Source organism: Melanerpes formicivorus, unplaced genomic scaffold (genome assembly GCF_026170545.1).
Source record: "Melanerpes formicivorus ecotype bairdi unplaced genomic scaffold, bMelFor1.0.p_v2 SCAF_287, whole genome shotgun sequence".
Lineage (NCBI taxonomy): Eukaryota > Metazoa > Chordata > Aves > Piciformes > Picidae > Melanerpes > Melanerpes formicivorus.
The window spans coordinates 161,267-181,018 of NW_027142639.1; the positions used below are offsets into that span (position 1 = coordinate 161,267).

At 66.0% G+C, this 19,752-nt stretch overlaps 2 protein-coding genes across 2 annotated transcripts in view; one reads left to right on the forward strand and one right to left on the reverse strand.

Moving 5' to 3' along the window:
• Positions 1-154: 154 nt before the first annotated feature.
• On the reverse strand, positions 155-14,547 carry PSME3IP1 (proteasome activator subunit 3 interacting protein 1). Its single transcript, XM_068170133.1, has 6 exons — positions 14,453-14,547; positions 9,801-9,946; positions 9,566-9,664; positions 8,617-8,739; positions 1,522-1,654; positions 155-173 (listed from the first exon to the last, which is right to left on the reverse strand). The coding sequence occupies exons 2-6, from the start codon at positions 9,928-9,930 to the stop codon at positions 155-157; spliced, it is 504 nt and encodes a 167-aa protein (XP_068026234.1). The 5' UTR covers positions 9,931-9,946; positions 14,453-14,547.
• A 261-nt stretch (positions 14,548-14,808) lies between these two features.
• RSPRY1 (ring finger and SPRY domain containing 1) overlaps positions 14,809-19,752 on the forward strand; it is a 36,770-nt gene continuing 31,826 nt past the window's right edge. The window contains 1 exon segment of the mRNA XM_068170126.1: positions 14,809-14,919. The gene's annotated coding sequence lies outside the window, so the exon portion shown is untranslated.

A 19,752-nucleotide genomic window follows, 5' to 3' on the forward strand; every position in this document is an offset into this window, starting at 1 on the left:
AAACAAATCAGGAAGGGCCTTGTTCCTCAGGGGAGCAACTCCTCCAGCCCTGGGAGCAGCCCCCAGCCTCCCTCAGTGCCAGCAGCAGCCCCTCCCTGCCCCCCAGCACCTCAGCCTGCTGGCCCCTGGGGTGCAGCCAGCAGCCCAGAGAGAGTCAAGCATCACCTGCAGGCCTGGGAGGCACAGGCAGGCCCTGGGAGGCCTCCTGCACAGCTGTCCCCAAGGCTGGCAGCACCTCAGGAATGACTACAGGGATGCAGGCAGCCCTCAGGGCCCCAGGCTAGCAGCTGGGAGGGGGGGAGATCCCCCTGGGGAAAGGTCTGCACAGGCTGCTGAGGCTGAGGCTCCAGCCCTGCAGCCACTGGAGACCACACAGGCTGTGGCCCTGGGCAGCCTGCTGCAGCTGGAGCTGTCCCTGCTGCCTGCAGGCCTTGGCCAGGAGGCCCTTGGAGGCTCCCTGCCAGCCCAGGCCAGCTGAGGAGCAGCAGCTCCTTCAGGAGCCCTTCAGCTCCTGCAAGGTTGCTCTGAGCTCTGCCTGCAGCCTTCTCTCCTGCAGGCTGCACAGCCCCAACCCTCCCAGCCTGGCCCCACAGGGGAGGCTCTGCAGCCTCTCAGCATCTCTGGGGCTGCCTCCCTTCCACCACCTCCCTGGGCAGCCTGGGCCAGGCTCTCGCCACCCTCCTGCCCAACAACTTCTTCCTCACAGCCAATCTCCAGCTCCCCACTGCTCCTTTTGCTCCATCCCCCCCAGTCCTGTCCCTCCTCACACCCCAGAGCAGAGGGGCAGGATCCTCTCCCTCCACCTCTGGCAATGGGCACTGGCAGCCCAGAAGGCCAAGGGCAGCTCAGCTGCCCTTGGCCTTCTGGGCTGCCTGTGCCCATTGCTGACTCCCTGTCCCAGGCCTGATTCCTGCCCCCCTCAGAGGTGATGTCCCAGACCCCTGTCCCTCCCCAGCTTTCCTGCAGCCCCCTGCAGCTCCTGGAAGGCCACCAGAAGGTCTCCCTGGAGCCTTCTCCTCTGCAGCCTGCACAACCCCAACTCTCTCAGGCTGTGCTCAGAGCAGAGCAGCTCCAGCCCTCTGCTCAGCCTCCTGGCCCTGCTCTGGACACCTTCCAGCCCCTCCAGAGCCTTCCTGGCACAGAGGCTGCAGAGCTGGGCACAGAGCTGCAGCTGTGGGCTCAGCAGAGTGGAGCAGAGAGGCAGAATCCCCTCCCCTGGCCCTGCTGGCCACACTTCTGCTGCTGCAGCCCAGGCTCTGCTTGGCTCTCTGGGCTGCAAGTGCTCCCTGCTGGCTGCTGCGAGCTTCTCCTCCCCCAGCACCCCCCAGGCTTTTCCTCCAGGGCTGCTCTGCAGGCAGTCCCTGCCCAGCCTCTAGACACTGGGTTGGATTTTTCCTCCTGCCCTCCCCCCTCCTTCCCTCCCTGCTGCAGGCCCAATGCTGGCAGCTCCCTCCCTGCAGGCTCTCCTCCCCTGCCTCCCTTTCCCCTCTCCCCCTGCCTTTGGGGAGGTGTGAAACCAACCTTCTGTGCTTCACAGCTCCTGCCAGCAGCTTTGCCTGAGAGAATTTGTTCTTGCTTTCCACTGCCTTCACAGGCAGCTTCTTCTCAGCTTCCTTCTTGGGGTCCATGCTGACTCCCACCTTGGTGAGAGTGCTGTGAGTGAAGGGTTAAGGAGCAGCAGGGAAAGGGCTGGAGGGCACTGAGGGAAGCCTCTGGCTGACAGCACTGACCCAAGGGTCCCTCCCAGCACCACCAGCTTCAGAGCTGGGCTCAGGGCAGGGCAGATTCACCCTGGGCTCCAGAGCCTTCTGGCGGAGGCAGCAGGAGCAGCTCCACCTGCAAGGAGGGAAGGGATTGGCCCCTGCTGCCCTGCTCTGCTGAGAGCCCAGCAGGGGTGGGCCCAAGCCAAGCTCCTCAAGGCCAACAAGGGCAAGGGCAAGGTCCTGCAGCTGGCTGAGGGCAATGCCAAGCACAGAGCCAGGCTGGGGCAGGAGGGGCTGAGAGCAGCCTGCAGGAGAAGGCCTTGGGGGTGCCAGGGGGGTGGCAAAGTGCCCAGGAGCCAGCACTGGGCCCTGGCAGCCCAGAGGCAGCTGAGTGCTGAGCTGCAGCCAGAGCAGGGAGAGCAGCAGCACAGGGAGGGGATTCTGCCCCTCTGCTCTGCTCTGCTCTGCTCAGCCCCCACCTGCAGCACTGCCTCCAGCTCTGGAGCCCCCAGCACAAGGAGGACCTGGAGCTGCTGCAGAGGCTCCAGAGGAGGCCATAGAGATGCTCCACCACCTCCCTGGCACAACTCCAGGCCAGTTCCTCTCCTTCCATCCCCTGAGCCTGGGCAGCAGAGCCCAGCCCCAACCTCCCTGCAGCCTCCTCTCAGGGAGCTGCAGAGAGCAAGAAGGTCTCCCTCAGCCTCCTCTGCTCCAGGCTGAACACTCCCAGCCCCCTCAGATGCTGCTCCCCAGCCCTCTTCTCCAGACCCTTCCCCACCTTGCTTGCCCTTCCCTGGCCCTGCTGCAGCTCCTCAGGCTCCTGCTGGCAGTCAGGAGCCCAGAGCTGAGCCCAGGGCTCAAGCTGAGGCCTCCCCAGTGCCCACTCCAGGGGCTGTCACTGCACACCTGAAGGATGGCCAAGGGCTCAGGCCCAGCCAGCATGGAGTTAGGAAGGGCAGGGCCTGCCTGAGCAACCTGAGCTCCTTCCATGCCCAGGGCACTGCCTGGGGGCTGTGGGGCAGGCTGTGGATGTGGTCTGCCTGGGCTGCAGCAAGGCCTTTGCCACCATCCCCCCCAGCAAGCTCCTGGCCAAGCTGTCAGCCCCTGGCTGGGACAGCAGCACTCTGAGCTGGGTGAGGAAGTGGCTGGAGGCTGAGCCCAGAGAGTGGTGGTGAATGGTGCCACAGCCAGCTGGCAGCCAGGCACCAGTGGTGTGCCCCAGGGAGCAGTGCTGGGCCCCAGCCTGATCAATATCCTCATTGATGATCTGGAGGAGGGGATGGAGTCCAGCAGCAGTGAGTTTGCAGCTGACAGCAAGCTGGGGGCAGGAGTTGAGCTGTGAGAGGGTAGAGAGGCTCTGCAGAGGGACCTTGCCAGGCTGGGCAGATGGGCAGAGGCCAAGGGCAGGAGATTGAACACATCCAAGTGCCAGGGGCTGCACTTTGGCCACAGCAACCCCAGGCAGAGCTACAGGCTGGGGGCAGAGTGGCTGAGAGCAGCCAGGCAGAGAGGGACCTGGGGGTGCTGATTGACAGCTGCCTGAACAGGAGGCAGCAGTGTGCCCAGGGGGCCAAGAAGGCCAAGGCCATCCTGGCCTGCAGCAGGAGCAGTGTGGCCAGCAGGAGCAGGGAGCTCATCCTGCCCTGTGCTCAGCACTGCTCAGGCCACCCCTTGAGTCCTGTGTCCAGCTCTGGGCTCCTCAGCTTAGGAAAGAGGTTGAGCTGCTGGAAGGTGTCCAGAGAAGGGCAACAAAGCTGGGGAGGGGTCTGGGGCACAGCCCTGTGAGGAGAGGCTGAGGGAGCTGGGGTTGCTTAGCCTGGAGAAGAGGAGGCTCAGGGGAGACCTTCTTGCTCTCTGCAACTCCCTGAAGGGAGGTTGTAGCCAGGTGGGGGTTGGGCTCTTCTCCCAGGCAGCCAGCACCAGAACAGGAGGACACAGTCTCAAGCTGTGCCAGGGGAGGTTCGGGCTGGAGGTGAGGAGAAAGTTCTTCCCAGAGAGAGTTGTTGGCCCTTGGGATGTGCTGCCCAGGGAGGTGGTGGAGTCCCCATCCCTGGAGGTGTTCCAGAGGGGATTGGATGTGGCACTTGGTGCCATGGTCTGGTCATGAGGTCTGTGGTGCCAGCTTGGACTCTTCCATCCTTGGTGACTCTGTGAGACTCTCTCCACAGCGCAGAGCAGCAACCCAGGCTGCCTCCTGCCCGGGCTCGGTGCCCCTCAGCCCAAAGCCTTCCTGTTCCGCAGCTGGCTCCGCAGCGCCACCCTGTGGCTGTCAGGAGCAAGCCCAAAGCTCCTCCTGCCCGAGGGGCTCCCAGCCCAGGCTGCTGCCCTCCTGCAATCTGCGGCTCCCACCCCCACCTTGGCTGCTTCATTCCACTCAGAACCAAGCGGGCTGCAGAGCCTCCCCTGTGGGGCCAGGCTGGGAGGGTTGGGGCTGTGCAGCCTGCAGGAGAGAAGGCTGCAGGCAGAGCTCAGAGCAAGCTTGCAGGAGCTGAAGGGCTCCAGGAGAGCTGGGGAGGGACTGTGGGCAAGGGCTGGGAGTGGCAGGAGCAGGGAGAATGGCTTGGAGCTGGGAGAGGGCAGAGGGAGAGTGGAGAGGAGGAAGGAATGGTTGGCAGGGAGGCTGGGGAGAGCCTGGCACAGGCTGCCCAGGGAAGCTGTGGCTGCCCCCTGGCTGGAGGTGCTGAGGACCAGGCTGGATGAGGCCTTGAGCAGCCTGGGCTGAGGGGAGGGGTGCCTGAGCAGAGCAGGGCAGGGGGCTGGAGCTAGCTGAGCTCTGAGCTCCCTTCCCCCCCAGCCCATTCTGGCTCAAAGCCCTGCAGCCTCAGTGTGTCCTCAGCAGCCCTGCTGGGGCAAGCCAGGCAGCAGCAGTGTGTGGTGAAGCTAACTCAAGCCTCCCTGGGAGTCCCTCTGGGCTGCTATGGCTCACCCCAGATGGCTGTGACCTAACAGGAGCTGTCAGCTGCTGCCACAGCCCAGCCCTGAGCTGCCAGCAACCACTAAATATAGCCCAGGAGCAGCCCAGCATCAGCTGCAGCCAGGCAGGAGGCTGCTGCAGCCCCAGCCCCAGCCCAGGCCTGGAGGAATCACCACCCAGAGCAGGCAGGGTGGCTTTGTTTGCCTCCCCCCAACACAACCCTGACCTCTCAGGCTGGGGGAGTTAGGCTAGACTACACCAGGCTAGCATTAACCAGGCTGGGAGAGAGCTCAGAGCTCAGCCAGCCCAACCTGGCACCCAGCACCACCCAACCCTGGTCCTGAGAGCCTCATCCAGGCTCTTGCTGAGCACCTCCAGGGCTGGGGACTCCACCACCCCCCCTGGGCAGCACATCCCAAGGGCCAATTCCTCTTGCTGGGAAGAACTTTCTCCTCACCTCCAGCCTAAACCTCCCCTGGCACAGCTTGAGACTGTGTCCTCTTGTTCTGGTGCTGGCTGCCTGGGAGAAGAGCCCAACCCCCACCTGGCTCCAACCTCCCTGCAGGGAGCTGGAGAGAGCAAGAAGGTCTCCCCTGAGCCTCCTCTTCTCCAGGCTAAGCAACCCCAGCTCCCTCAGCCTCTCCTCACAGGGCTGTGCCCCAGACCCCTCCCCAGCTTTCTTGCCCTTCTCTGGACACCTTCCAGCAGCTCAACCTCTTTCCTAACCTCAGGAGCCCAGAGCTGGACACAGGACTCAAGGGGTGGCCTGAGCAGTGCTGAGCACAGGGCAGGATGAGCTCCCTGCTCCTGCTGGCCACACTGCTCCTGCTGCAGGCCAGGATGCCCTTGGCCTTCTTGGCCCCCTGGGCACACTGCTGGCTCATGTTCAGGCAGCTGTCAATCAGCACCCCCAGCTCCCTCTCTGCCTGGCTGCTCTCAGCCACTCTGCCCCCAGCCTGTAGCTCTGCCTGGGGTTGCTGTGGCCAAAGTGCAGCCCCTGGCACTTGGATGTGTTCAATCTCCTGCCCTTGGCCTCTGCCCATCTGCCCAGCCTGGCAAGGTCCCTCTGCAGAGCTCTCCTCCCCTCTCACAGATCAACTCCTGCCCCCAGCTTGCTGTCAGCTGCAAACTCACTGCTGATGGACTCCATCCCCTCCTCCAGATCATCAATGAGGATATTGATCAGGCTGGGGCCCAGCACTGCTCCCTGGGGCACACCACTGGTGCCTGGCTGCCAGCTGGCTGTGGCACCATTCACCACCACTCTCTGGGCTCAGCCTCCAGCCACTTCCTCACCCAGCTCAGAGAGCTGCTGTCCCAGCCAGGGGCTGACAGCTTGGCCAGGAGCTTGCTGGGGGGGATGGTGGCAAAGGCCTTGCTGAGGTCCAGGCAGACCACATCCACAGCCTGCCCCACAGCCACCAGGCAGTGCCCTGGGCATGGAAGGAGCTCAGGTTGGTCAGGCAGGACCTGCCCTTCCTAACCCCATGCTGGCTGGGCCTGAGCCCTTGGGGCAGGAGTGCAGGTGGTGCCCCCAGGATGCTCTGCTGCATCACCTTGCCTGGCACTGAGCTCAGGCTGCCAGGCCTGGAGCTTGCAGCTTCCTCCTCCCAGCCCTGCTTGTGGGTGGGCATCACCTCGGCAGCTGCCAGGCCTCTGGACCTCTCCAGTGAGCCAGGGCTGGTGGTCAGTGATGGAGAGCAGCTTGGAGCTCAGCTGCCAGCTCTCTCAGCACCCTAGGGTGGATCCCATCCAGTCCCATGGACTGGCAGTCCAGGCAGACTCCATCCCCAGCCTGCCCCACGGCCCCCAGGCAGTGCCCTGGGCATGGAGGGAGAGGTTTGGGTTGGTCAGCCTGCAGGGCCCAAAGGGAGACCCTCTGGTGGCCCTTGCAGTGCTGGCAGAGGCTGTGAGGAAGCTGGGCACGGGGGCTGGGGCAGGGCCTGTTGCTGTTGCTGAGCTCTGGAGGTCCCTTCCAACCCAGCCCATCCTCTGCCCCTTCTCAGCTAAGGGCAATGTGGGGCAGAGCTCATCCCAAGCACAGTCACCTGCAGGCAGGAGGGAAGAGGCTTCCAGGAGCCTGGCACCAAGCTGGAGCTCCCCCCCAGGGAGCAGGAACCTGCTGGGGCAGGGCCAGAGGAGGACACAAAGGTGATCCAAGGGCTGGAAGGCCTCCCTGGGAGGCCAGGCTGGGAGAGTTGGCTTTGGGCAGCCTGGAGAGGAAGAAGAAAGCTCCAGGGAGAGCTGCTGGTGGCCTTGCAGGGCTGAAAGAGGCTCTAAGGAGGCTGGGGACAGAGGCTGGGGCAGGGCCACTTGTGCCAGGCCAGGGGGGGATGGTTTGAGCTGCAAGAGGGAGATGGAGAGGGGGGAGAAGGGAGAAGTGTTGGAGCCTGAGGGTGGGGAGAGCCTGGCCCAGGCTGCCCAGGGAGGTGGTGGAAGCCTCCTGCTGATGCCTGGAGGTGTTTGCAGCCAGGCTGGAGGTGGCTGTGAGCAACCTGCTGTGGGGTGAGGTGTCCCTGCCCATGGCAGGGGGGTTGGAACTGCCTGAGCCCTGGGGTCCCTGCCAGCTCTGGGGTTCTGTGTCCCTGCTCACTGCAGTGGGGTTGGCCTGGATGGCCTTGAGAGGTCCCTTCCAAGCCTAACCAGTCTGGGATTTGATTAAGCTGCATTCAGCTCCAGGGCCCCCAGCAGGAGGACATGGACCTGGCTGGGGCTGGAGGAGGCCATGAAGCTGATCCAAGGGCTGGAAGGGCTCTGCTGTGAGGCCAGACTGGGAGAGTTGGGCTTGGGCAGCCTGGAGAATGCTCCAGGCACACCTGCTGGTGGCCTTGCAGGGCTCAGAGAGGCTCTAAGGAAGCTGGGGCCAGAGGCTGGGGCAGGGCCACTTGTGCCAGGCCAGGGGGGGATGGGTTGGACTGCAAGAGGGAGATGGGGAGTGGGGAGAAGGGAGAAGTGTTGGAGCCTGAGGGTGGGGAGAGCCTGGCCCAGGCTGCCCAGGGAGCTGCCCCAGGGCTGCAAGCAGCCCAGGGGAGGTTGGCTGGGGCTGGGAGCAGCCTGGGCTGCCTGGGGCTGGCCCTGCTGGGGGCAGGGGGGGTTGGACTGGGTGGCCTGAAGGTCCCTTCCCAGGCACAGCAGGGTGGGAGGCAGGGGAGCTGCTCCCCAGGGGGCAGGCAGCCTGAGCTGAGCAGCATCACCCAGGCTGGGGCAAAGCAGAGCTGGCTGGCACTGAGCTTCCTCCCCTGACTGCCTTGGGCCACTTCCTCCAGCCCACAAACACTCTGACTGGCTCTGGAGAGCCCTCAAGTGCTTTGGCTTTGCTACCCAGAGGCTCACAAGCAGCACAAAACACACCTCAGGCTCTGCTGAGACTCAGGAAACCTCAGGAGCTCAACCTCCAGCTCAGAAACCCTCAAATCATCCCAAGCCCCACCTGAGCAGGGACTAAAAGCCTCCTGGGCTACCTTCTAGAGAAGGCAGACCCCAGAGCAGCCCTCCAGGAGCTGAAGGGCTCCAGGAGAGCTGGGGAATGACCATGGCCAAGGGCTGGGAGCAGCACTGCCTCCAGCTCTGGGGCCCCCAGCACAAGGAGGACCTGGAGCTGCTGCAGAGGCTCCAGAGGAGGCCACAGAGATGCTGAGAGGCTGCAGAGCCTCCCCTGTGGGGCCAGGCTGGGAGGGTTGGGGCTGTGCAGCCTGCAGGAGAGAAGGCTGCAGGCAGAGCTCAGAGCAACCTTGCAGGAGCTGAAGGGCTCCAGGAGAGCTGGGGAGGGACTGTGGGCAAGGGCTGGGAGTGGCAGGAGCAGGGAGAATGGCTTGGAGCTGGGAGAGGGCAGAGGGAGAGTGGAGAGGAGGAAGGAATGGTTGGCAGGGAGGCTGGGGAGAGCCTGGCAGAGGCTGCCCAGGGAGGCTGTGCCCTGCTGGGAGGCAGAAGGCTGTGAGGGGCAGGCCCAGAGTGGGGCTCAGGCTGTCTGCTCCCCCTGCAGGCAGCCAGCAAAGGATATCCTGTACTCGTTGAGCTCCTGCAGCTCCTCCTCCCGGCGCTGCCTCTCCAGCAGCTCCTGCTGCCGGGACACCTCGTCCAGGAAGTGAGTCTCCTCCTCGTCCAGGCCCCTCACCATGTTCTCTGCAGGGGGGAGGGGAAGGCAGCCTGAGCAGCCACAGCCAGGGGGGCAGCAGCCACAGCCAGGGGGGCAGCAGCCACAGCCAGGGGGGCAGCAGCCACAGCCAGGGGGGCAGCAGCCACAGCCAGGGGGGCAGCAGCCACAGCCAGGGGGGCAGCAGCCCAGCAGCATGGCTGGCAGCCAGCCCTGCCAGGGCAGCCAGGCCAGCAGCTCCCAGCCAGCCCCAGGGCAGCTCCAGGGCTGGGGGCTGCAGCAGCTCCTCCTGGGCAGCCACAGCCCCCTGCAGCTGGGGAGCTGACAACAGAGTGCTGAGCCCTGGGGGGCACTGAGGCTGCCTGGGACAACAGCAGGGGCAGCCTGGGCAGCACTGTGCCAGGGCACAGCCACTCAGCCTGCCAGCAGCTGATGGCCTCTGCCAGGGGTCTGCAGGGTGCTGGCCCCAGACCTGCCCAGAGCCCCCCAGCCCCAGCCCAGAGCCCCCCAGGCCCTGCCCACAGCCCCTCAGCCCCAGCCCACAGCCCCCCAGGCTCTCCCCACAGCCCCACAGCCCCGGCCCACAGCCCCCCAGGCTCTCCCCACAGCCCCCCAGGCTCTCCCCACAGCCCCCCAGCCCCTGCCCACAGCTCCCCAGGCTTTCCCCCCAGCCCCCCAGGCCCTCCCCACAGCCCCCCAGCCCCTGCCCACAGCCCCCCAGCCCCAGCCCCCAGCTGCTGCAGCTCGCTCCGGGGTGGGGTGGAGGTGGTTGGGGAGGGGGTGGAGGTGGTTGGGGGTGGGTAGGAGGGGGGCCAGCTTCTCAAGAGGGCCCCCTGCCCCCTCTGTGGTGCTCACTGAATTTGAACTGCTCCTCGAACTCCTGCTGCTTCCTCTCCCTCTGCTCCTGCAGCCTCTCGTAGAGGGAGCGGGGGTCGTAGGCCTCCTCCGGGCACTCTGCCGGGCACAGGGCAGGCTCAGCACCCACCCCCAGCTGCCCCCCACCCCCTTGCAGCTGCCCCAACACCCCCTCTGCTTTTCCCACCCCCCTCCCCCCCCGAAACTCTGCTCCCTTCCCCCCCTCCTCCCCTACCTTCAGGGTCCTCAGGCTTGCGAACCTTCTCCCACTCCTCCTGCCGCCGCCGGCGCCGCTCCTCCAGCTCCGCCTCCGACACGAACCTCTTGTTGATCACCAGCTCGGCGCTGCCATCCCCCCGCTCCATGCTGCCCCAGCCTGCCCTGCCAGGGAGGGCACACAGGGGGAAAGGGCATCAGGAGTGCAGCTGGCAGCCCAGGAGGGGTCTGCAGGCAGCAGCAGCGCTGAGCCGGAGCGCGGGGAGAGCAGCGGCGCAGGGAGGGGATCCTGCCCTGCACAGCCCCCAGCACTGCCTCCAGCCCTGGGGGTGCCAGGGGGTGCCAGAGTGCCCAGGAGCTAGCACTGGGCCCTGGCAGCCCAGAGCCAGCTGAGTGCTGAGCTGCAGCCAGAGCAGGGAGAGCAGCAGCACAGGGAGGGGATTCTGCCCCTCTGCTCTGCTCTGCTCAGCCCCCACCTGCAGCACTGCCTCCAGCTCTGGGGCCCCCAGCACAAGGAGGGCCTGGAGCTGCTGCAGAGGCTCCAGAGGAGGCCCCAGAGATGCTGAGAGGCTGCAGAGCCTCCCCTGTGGGGCCAGGCTGGGAGGGGTGGGGCTGTGCAGCCTGCAGGAGAGAAGGCTGCAGGCAGAGCTCAGAGCAACCTTGCAGGAGCTGAAGGGCTCCAGGAGAGCTGGGGAGGGACTCTGGGCAAGGGCTGGGAGTGGCAGGAGCAGGGAGAATGGCTTGGAGCAGCTCAGGCTGCTCCTCTCCAAGCTCCACAGCCCTCAGCTCCCTCAGGCTCTCCTCATGAGGAAGATCTTCCCCTGCCTGCAGCAGCTCTGTGGCTCTCTGCTGGACTCTCTCCAGCAGCTCCCTGAGCTCCTTCCTGACCTGAGGGCCCAGAACTGGACACAAGATTCCAGCTGTGGCCTCAGCAGGGCAGAGCAGAGGGGGAGGGGGGTTGGGGAGAACCTCTCTCCACCTAGTGACCTCAGCCCTTCTCATCCCCCCCCCCCAGCATAGCATTGGCCTTTTGGGCCCCCAGAGCCCACTGCTGGCTCAAGGCTCTGTGCCTGGCTCTCTGGACACCTATTGAAGGCCACCTCTGAGGGTGGCTCCACCCTGGCAACCTGGAGAGGAGAGCACATGGGAACCACAGAATCACCAAGGGTGGAAGAGACCTCAAAGATCATCGAGTCAGCCTGACACCACAGACCTCATGACCTCATGGCACCAAGTGCCACATCCAGTCCCCTCTGGAACACCTCCAGGGATGGGGACTCCACCACCTCTCTGGGCAGCACAGCCCAAGGGCCAACAACTCTCTCTGGGAAGAACTTTCTCCTCACCTCCAGCCTAAACCTCCCCTGGCACAGCTTGAGATTGTGGCCTCTTGTTCTGGTGCTGGCTGCCTGGGAGAAGAGCCCAACCCCCACCTGGCTCCAACCTCCCTGCAGGGAGTTGCAGAGAGCAAGAAGGTCTCCCCTGAGCCTCCTCTTCTCCAGGCTAAGCAACCCCAGCTCCCTCAGCCTCTCCTCACAGGGCTGTGCCCCAGACCCCTCCCCAGCTTTCTTGCCCTTCTCTGGACACCTTCCAGCAGCTCAACCTCTTTCCTAACCTCAGGAGCCCAGAGCTGGACACAGGACTCAAGGGGTGGCCTGAGCAGTGCTGAGCACAGGGCAGGATGAGCTCCCTGCTCCTGCTGGCCACACTGCTCCTGCTGCAGGCCAGGATGCCCTTGGCCTTCTTGGCCCCCTGGGCACACTGCTGCCTCCTGTTCAGCTGCTCTCCACCACTACTCCCCAGCTCCCTCTCTGCCTGGCTGCCCTCAGCCACTCTGCCCCCAGCCTGTAGCATTGCCTGGGGTTGCTGTGACCAATGTGCAGCCCCTGGCACTTGGATGTGTTCAATCTCCTGCCCTTGGCCTCTGCCCATCTGCCCAGCCTGGCCAGGAGCTTGCTGGGGGGGATGGTGGCAAAGGCCTTGCTGCAGTCCAGGCAGACCACATCCACAGCCTGCCCCACAGCCCCCAGGCAGTGCCCTGGGCATGGAAGGAGCTCAGGTTGCTCAGGCAGGACCTGCCCTTCCTAACCCCATGCTGGCTGGGCCTGAGCCCTTGGCCATCCTTCAGGTGTGCAGTGATTGCCCCCAGGATAATCTGCTCCATCACTTTCCCTGGCACTGAGGAATGTCCCTTCTCAACCCAGGGCAGGCTCCCTCCCCAGGTGCTGTGCAGGCAAGACAGAGCTGCTGCTGCTTCTCCTGAGGCAGCTCAGCCTGCCCCCATGGAGAGGGAAGGGAAAGCTCCAACAGGATGTGGACAGAAAGGTCCCAAACCCACCCTGACAGAGAGGGACACAGCAGCACCTGGGGACTACAGCCTGCAAGGGCAACGCCCTGCTCAGCCAGGCCACTCAGACACCAGGGGGGTTAAGATACAGAAGCACTCAGGCTGGGACAGAGCCTCAGGAGCACCCAAGGCCAACCCAGAGCCCTACCCTGCAAGGCTGAGCCCCAAACCACAGCCCCAAGCACCACAGCCAAGCCACCCTGAAACACAGCCAGGGCTGGGGACTCCACCACCTCCCTGGGCAGCACTTTCCAGTCCCTGACCACTCCTGCTGGGAACAACTCTTTCTCCTGCCCACTCTGACCCTGCCCTGCTGCAGCTTGAGGCCATTCCCTCTGCCCTGGCACCAATTCCCTCTGAGCAGAGCCCAGCAGCAGCCTCTCCACAGCCTCCTCCCAGGGAGCTGCAGACAGCAGTGAGGTCTCCCCTCAGCCTCCTCTGTCTCTCCCTGCCCAGCCCCAGCTCCTTCAGGCTCTCTCCAGCAGATTTCTTCCCCAGGCCCTTCCCAGCTTCCTTGCCCTGCTCTGCCCTGGCTCCAGCACCTCCACAGCTCTCTGGCACTGAGGTGCCCAGAGCTGAGCCCCAGGGGACAATCCCCTCCCTGCTCCTCTGGACACAGCATTGCTGAGCCCAGCCAGGAGGCCTTTGGCTCTCTGGGCCCCCTGGGCACACTGCTGGCTCCTGTTCAGCTGCTTGGCCATGAGAGCCCCCAGGTCCCATCCTGCCAGCAGCTTGCCAGCCACACTGCCCCAGGCCTGCAGCACTGCTTGGGGTGGTTGTGCCCCAGGGGCAGGCCCTGGCCCTTGGCCCTGGTGGAGCTCATCCCTTGCACACTGCCCCATGGCTCCAAGCTGTCCCAGGCCCTCTGCAGAGCCTCCCTGCCCTGCTGCAGACCAACCCTCCACAGCCCTTGGTGTCCTCTGCCAGCCTGCTGCTCTGTGTCTCCTGTGCTCAGAGCTGGGCTCTGGGCTGTGCTCTCAGCCTGTGGCTTGCATCTGAAACCCCCAGAGCCCTGGGCTGAGCTGGGGGGGGGACAGCACAAGAGGTGCCCAGAGTGCCAGGCCCTGGCCCTTGCTGAAGGCCATGGATCCAAGCCATGAAACCATGGGTCAGGAGTCAGGAGGTGTTGGGGGGGAGGTTGGACTTCGTGGTGGTTTGAGCCTCAGCTGGGAGTTAAGAGCCCAGCTGGGGGCAAGGGGCCTCAGACACTGTTGGAGGCTGCTCAGGTAGTGGGGGTTTGACTCCCCCCCAGCCCTGGAGGGCGTTCCCAAGAGGCAGAGAGGTGCTGCTCGGTGGCATCAGGGGGTGGCTGGGCTCAGTGATTCTGTGACCCCACGGCTCTGAGCTGTGCCCTGCCACACAGCACAAACCCTGGCAGCTGGGGGCCTGACCAAGCAGCCCTTCAGCAGGGGGCCAGAGCCACATCCTGCAGCACCAAGGTGGGGCACACAGCCCCCCAACACCTAACACAGCAGCACCACCTGACAGGGCTCCTGCCCTCAGCAGCTTTGCTAAGCTTGCTGCGTCGGTTGCCCTCCTCCCATCTAAACCACACACGCAGAGCCTTTCAGACCAAACACAGCCACTGCCCTCCCTGCCTCCCTCTGCCGAGTGCCTGTTTGCCGACTACCTTCTGCTTCCCCCTGCTGAGCACCTCCCAGCCGGCCACACGCCGAAGTTTGCGTCCCAGCTGCGAGCTCCCCCCCGAGAGGACGCTCCCAGCATCAAATCGAGTTCCCAGCTCTTGCTACCCGCCAGGCTGGAGCGGACCCGGCGCACAGACGGCCTCCCGGGGGCGGCTCCCAACGCCCCCAGCCCTGCGCTGCCCAACGGAGCTCCCAGCCCAGCGCTGCTCCCAGCTCGGGCAGGGCTGCGGCGGCTCCGCAGCGCCTCCCGGCCGGCCCGCCGCCCAGCGCCTGAAGCCAGCCCCGAGCAGGCGCTGAAGAGCCGCTCCCCACCGCCAGCTCCCGAGGTCCAGCGCCGGTTCTACCGCTGCCCGAGAAGGCTGGGGACGGCCGAGCTCCCCCGGGCGCAGGCCTGGCCTCGCGGGGCCGGGGCCTAGCTAGCTCCACGCCACGCCGCCGAGCCCTCACCGTGGCCTCTCCTCTTGACCTTCCCTTCACCTGCTCGCTCCGGCAGTAGCCTCCAGCCGCGGCCCGAGCCGGCCCGCCGCGCTCGCAGGGCCCGGCCCGGCCCTTTCCCGCACTGCTCCCGAAGGCCCCCGCAGGCCAGCCGCAACGACTTCCCCCGCCGCCTTCACAGTGTCCCCGGTCCCTGCGGCAAGCTGCGGGCGGCCCGGGGCTGGGGCAGCCGCCAGCACGTACCGCGGCCGCCGGCCCGCTACAGCGAGAGGCAGAGCCCGGAGCAGCGCGCCGCCATTGATCCCCTCTCTCGGGCCCGTTCCGGTTCGCTGGCTGCTGCCGCTCGCCCCGCCTCTTCCGCCCTCAGAAGCCAACCGAGAGAGCTCTTCCTCAACCGACCCCTCCCCTGACGTAGCCAATCCTCGCCGCTCTTACAGAAGGCGGGAGCCTTGACTGACGGGTGACGTCGGGGCGACCCCGCGCCTCCATTGGGCGAAGCGCGGGAGCCGGGGCGGGGCCCGGGGGCGGGGCCGGGGTCGCCCGGGAGACGGCGGGGGGCGCGGCCAGGCGCGGCGGGGCGGGGCCGTGGGGCGCCTCCATCTTTCCGCCGAGCGCCGCCGCGGCACAAAGGAGCGGAGCCGCTGGGCCGGGTCTGGCGGCCGGGCGGGGGAGCCCCCGCGGCGACCCTGCGGGTTCCCGCTACGGCAGAGGTGAGGTGAGGCGAGGCGAGGCGGTGCAGGGCACGTACTGCCACTGGGGCGGCGGCGGCGGTGGGGCGGGCTGGGCCGGTGCTGCGGGACGGGCGGCGGGCTGGTGCCGAGGGGAAGGGGCAGCGGCGGCGGCGGCGGCTTGGGCTCCGGTGGTGGAGGGGGAGGAGGACCCGGTGCGTCGAGCCGCGGCCTTGGGTTGAGGAGGGGAGTGCGCGATGCTGATCCCGGCCCTTCTCTGCGCGTCTCCGGGGGACACGCGTGCTGCCGCCGCCGCCGGGACAGGGTCCCGGCCGGGGTGGAGTGGGGGCCGGGAGCGGGGCCGGCGCCGCCCGGGGAGGGCTGAGGCAGCGGTCCGCGCTGCCGCCGTCGCCGTTCGTCCCGCGGGGCGTGCCTTGGGGCGCCGGGGCATCGCGCCGCGGCGGGCGGAGGGGAGGCGGCGGAAGCGGGCGGCGGGGCAGGGACCGGCCCCGCTCGCCCTGTGCCCGCCGGGCTGCTGGGAGCGCGCCCGGGGCCGGGCGGCCAGGCCCGGAGCGGGGCGTGGAAGTCAGCAGCTCGCAGGAGGAAGCTGCCGAGCTCGGGGGACCCGAGGGTGCCCCGGGCTGGGACGCCCCGGCTGCGGGGCTCGCCGGGCCGGGGAGCGGTTAGGGCTGCCGGAGGGGGCGGCCCCGCTGCTGGGGGCTCCGCCTGGTACCTGTATGACTTGCAAAACGAGGGCTGGGCTCCGGCGGGGCGGTGCGAGCCGGGCGTCGGGGGGCAGGGGCCGGAGGACGTGGCGGCGCCCTGGGACCTCCCGGCAGCCCAGGATCGCTCGGAAGGGTTTGGTGCCCAGCCCTTGGGGGTTCGGCTCTCGACGGGAGACGCCCTCGGGGTGCGAATCTCTCTGCCGAGCACGTTTTCCGGCTCCCGGAGCCAGGCTGAGGCGGTGGAGGGAGCTGTCGAGAGCAGCTCTCCGCCCCGCTCCTGCCTCTCCCCTGCTGGGACCATCGGCTGGGCAGCAGCGCTTTGGTCGCACCAGGGCCCTGCTGCGCTCCCCTGGCTCGGTGCATGCAGAGCAGGAAGCCTGACCGCTCCTGGGGCGTGCAGCTCTCCCCCTGCAGCCCTCTGGAGCTCTCCTCTGCCCTGTTTGTAGCTCACCCATCGGAGTTGTGCACTTTGGGCTTCCTCTAAGGCAGTGCTGCTGGCTCTGCTCTGCTCTGCTCAGACTTACAGCAGGCTTTGGGTTGGAGAAGCTCTCTCAGGCTTGAGTCCAGCACCAACCCAACCCCAATCATGGCCACCAGTGCCATAGCCACAGGGCTCTGCAACCCCTCCAGCCATGGGGAATCAGAGAGTCCCAGAGGCAGAGCATCACAGAGCCCCAAGAGTCCCAAGCCCTCCAAGATCATCCCAAGCAGCTCAGGAACAAGGCTGATTTCCCCCCCCGGACAGTCAGTGGCAGCTCTTCATCACAGCCTGCTGCTGAGAGCAAAGAGCACAGCAATCAGCTCAGCTCCCCAGGAACCCAGGCAGGCCTCCAGAAGCAAATCCTCCTGCTGGGCTGCAGCCCTCTGTACCCCAGCCCAAGAGCAGCCAGCTCCCTTCCCATCCCTGCCTACCCACACCCACAGCAGGGCCACAGGGGACACCAAGGCCATGGCACCACAGAAGGCTTTGGCTTGGAGAAGCTCTCCAGGGTGCTCCAGGCCAGCACCAACCCAACCCCCCCTGGCCCCCAGTGCCATGGCCACAGGGCTCTGCAGCCCCTCCAGCCATGGGGACTCCACCACCTCCCTGGGCAGCCTCTGCCAGGCCCTGACCACTCTGCCACCAAAGGAATTGTTCCTCCTCTCCAACCTCAGCCTCCCCTGGCACAACTCCAGCCCAGTTCCTCTCCTTCCATCCCCTGAGCCTGGGCAGCAGAGCCCAGCCCCAACCTCCCTGCAGCCTCCTCTCAGGGAGCTGCAGAGAGCAAGGAGGTCTCCCTCAGCCTCCTCTGCTCCACACCAAACCCCCCCAGGGCCCTCAGCTGCTCCTCCCCAGCCCTCTTCTCCACACCCTTCCCCACCTTGCTTGCCCTTCCCTGGCCCTGCTGCAGCTCCTCAGGCTCCTGCTGGCAGTCAGGAGCCCAGAGCTGAGCCCAGGGCTCAAGCTGAGGCCTCCCCAGTGCCCACTCCAGGGGCACCAGCCCTGCCCTGCTCCTGCTGCCCACCCCAGTGCTGCTCCAGGCCAGGCTGCTGGAGGCCTTCCTGCCCCCCTGGGCACCCCCTGGGCTCAGATCCAGCTGCTGCCACCCAGCACCCCCAGGGCTTTCTCTGCTGGGCACTTTGCAGCCTCTCTGCCCCCAGCCTGGAGCCTTCCCTGGGGTGGTTGTGAGCCAAAGGCAGGACCCAGCTGGGCTTCACCTCCAGCTGCTGCCCCCCAGCACCCCCAGGCCTTGCTGGGCTGGGGGCAGTGTCCCTTCCTGCCCAACCCCCTCTGTGCCTCTGCTCAGTCCCTTGGCTTTCATTTTCTGTTCTGCTCTTGCAAAACCTTCTGCTGAGTCTCTTTGGTGCCTGGCCTGGGCCCAGAGAGGTCTCTTTGGTGCCTGGCCTGGGTCCTATCATCATTTCTCACCCAGTGGAACTTTGCTCCCTGGGGAAGCACAGCCCCAGGAGCTACTTTTTCCTCCTCCCTTTCTCCTCAGTGCCTTCAGCCTTGGAGCCCCTGCACTGTTCTCAGGCTGCTGCTGGCTTTGGGGGTTTCTTTCCCTCCCTCCCCCCTATTCTGTGTCAGAATTTCTCTCCTTCCCCCCCCCGAAGACGGTTTGTGGTTTCCCCTCCCCTCCCCCCCCTCCAGCACCACTCAGCTCTTTCATTTTCCTCTACCCTTTTGTCCCCCCAGGGAATTGCTTTGCTTTTGTTTTGCTGCCTCTCCTGCTCCTGGCTCCTCACTTTCAGCTCTGCTTTCCTCTGGGCCAGGCTCTCACCACCCTCCTGCCCAACAACTTCTTCCTCACAGCCAATCTCCAGCTCCCCACTGCTCCTTTGGCTCCATCCCCCCCAGTTCTGTCCCTCCCTCACACCCCAGAGCAGAGGGGCAGGATCCTCTCCCTCCACCTTTGGCAATGGGCACTGGCAGCCCAGAAGGCCAAGGGCAGCTGCCCTTGGCCTTCTGGGCTGCCAGTGCCCATTGCTGGCTCCCTGTCCCACTCAGAGGTGGTGTCCCAGACCCCTGTCCCTCCCTCACCCCCTCCAAAGTCCCTCCCCAGCTTTCCTGCAGCCCCCTGCAGCCCCTGGAAGGCCACCAGAAGGTCTCCCTGGAGCCTTCTCCTCTGCAGCCTGCACAACCCCAACTCTCTCAGGCTGTGCTCAGAGCAGAGCAGCTCCAGCCCTCTGCTCAGCCTCCTGGCCCTGCTCTGGACACCTTCCAGCCCCTCCAGAGCCTTCCTGGCACAGAGGCTGCAGAGCTGGGCACAGAGCTGCAGCTGTGGGCTCAGCAGAGTGGAGCAGAGAGGCAGAATCCCCTCCCTGGCCCTGCTGGCCACACTTCTGCTGCTGCAGCCCAGGCTCTGCTTGGCTCTCTGGGCTGCAAGTGCTCCCTGCTGGCTGCTGCTGAGCTTCTCCTCCCCCAGCACCCCCAAGGCCTTTGCCCCAGGGCTGCTCTGCAGGCAGGGTCTGGCATTCCCTGAAGAGCTTCCATCTGCTGCCTCAGTGATTGCTGTGTTTGATCTTCTGCTGCATCTCTCCAAGTGCAGAGGATTGGTCTGTTTGGGCTCCCCCTGGCCTCTGCTGCTCTCTGGGGCTTTGTTCTCTGCTGAAGCCCTGCTCAGCAGAAGCTCCTTCCTTGCTGCTGCCACCCTTTGCCCTGGCCACTCCCTTGGGATGTGGCTGCTGTGGATCCCTGCCCCTGGGACCTGGGCCTGGCCTCCCTGATCTGCTGTCCAGCAGCTCCCTGGGGGCACTCAGTGCCCAGGGCTGGCTCTCTGGGGCTGCTGTTGGGTCCCAGGTTGGCCTTGATGCTCTCAGAGCTCTGCTCCCTGGGGACACTCAGTGCCCAGGGCTGGTCCCTGTGGTGCTGTTGGGTCCCAGGTTGGCCTTGGTGCTCTCAGAGCTCTGCTCCCTGTGGCACTGTTGGGTCCCAGGTTGGCCTTGGTGCTCTCAGAGCTCTGCCCCCTGGGGACACTCAGTGCCCAGGGCTGGTCCCTGTGGTGCTGCTAGGTCCCAGGTTGGACTTGGTGGGCTCAGATCTGTGCTCCCTGTGGCACTCAGTGCCCAGGGCTGGTCCCTGTGGTGCTGTTGGGACCTAGGTTGGACTTGGTGGGCTCAGAGCTCTGCTCCCTGTGGCACTCAGAGCCCAGCTCTGGTCCCTGTGGTGCTGTTGGGTCCCAGGTTGGACTTGGTGGTCTCAGAGCTCTGCTCCCTGTGGTGCTGTTGGGTCCCAGGTTGGACTTGGTGGTCTCAGAGCTCTGCTCCCTGTGGTGCTGTTGGTTCCCAGGTTGGCCTTGGTGGTCTCAGAGCTCTGCTCTCTGGGGGCACTCAGTGCCCAGGGCTGGTCCTTGTGGTGCTGTTGGGACCTAGGTTGCACATGGTGCTCTCAGAGGTCTGCTCCCTGGGGGCACTGAGGGGCCAGGTCTGGTCCCTGGGGCACTCAGAGTCCCAGGGCTGGCTCCCTGGGGTGCTGTTGGGTCCCAGGTTGGCCTTGGCGGTCTCAGAGCTCTGGTCCCTGGGGCACTCAGAGGCCCAGGGCTGGTCCCTGTGGTGCTGCTAGGTCTCAGGTTGGACTTGGTGGCCCTCAGAGCCCAGCTCTGGTCCCTGTGACACTGTTGGGTGCCAGGTTGGACTTGGTGCTCTCAGAGCTCTGCCCCCTGGGGGCACT

Coding starts and splice junctions, on each gene's coding strand:
- PSME3IP1 (XM_068170133.1), bottom strand. CDS start 9,930: ATGGAGCGGGGGGATGGCAGCGCCGAGCTGGTGATCAACAAGAGGTTC. Junction 9,665..9,800: donor CAAGCCTGAGGACCCTGAAG/GTAGGGGAGGAG, acceptor TGTGCCCGGCAG/AGTGCCCGGAGGAGGCCTAC. Junction 8,740..9,565: donor CGAGGAGCAGTTCAAATTCA/GTGAGCACCACA, acceptor TCCCCCCTGCAG/AGAACATGGTGAGGGGCCTG.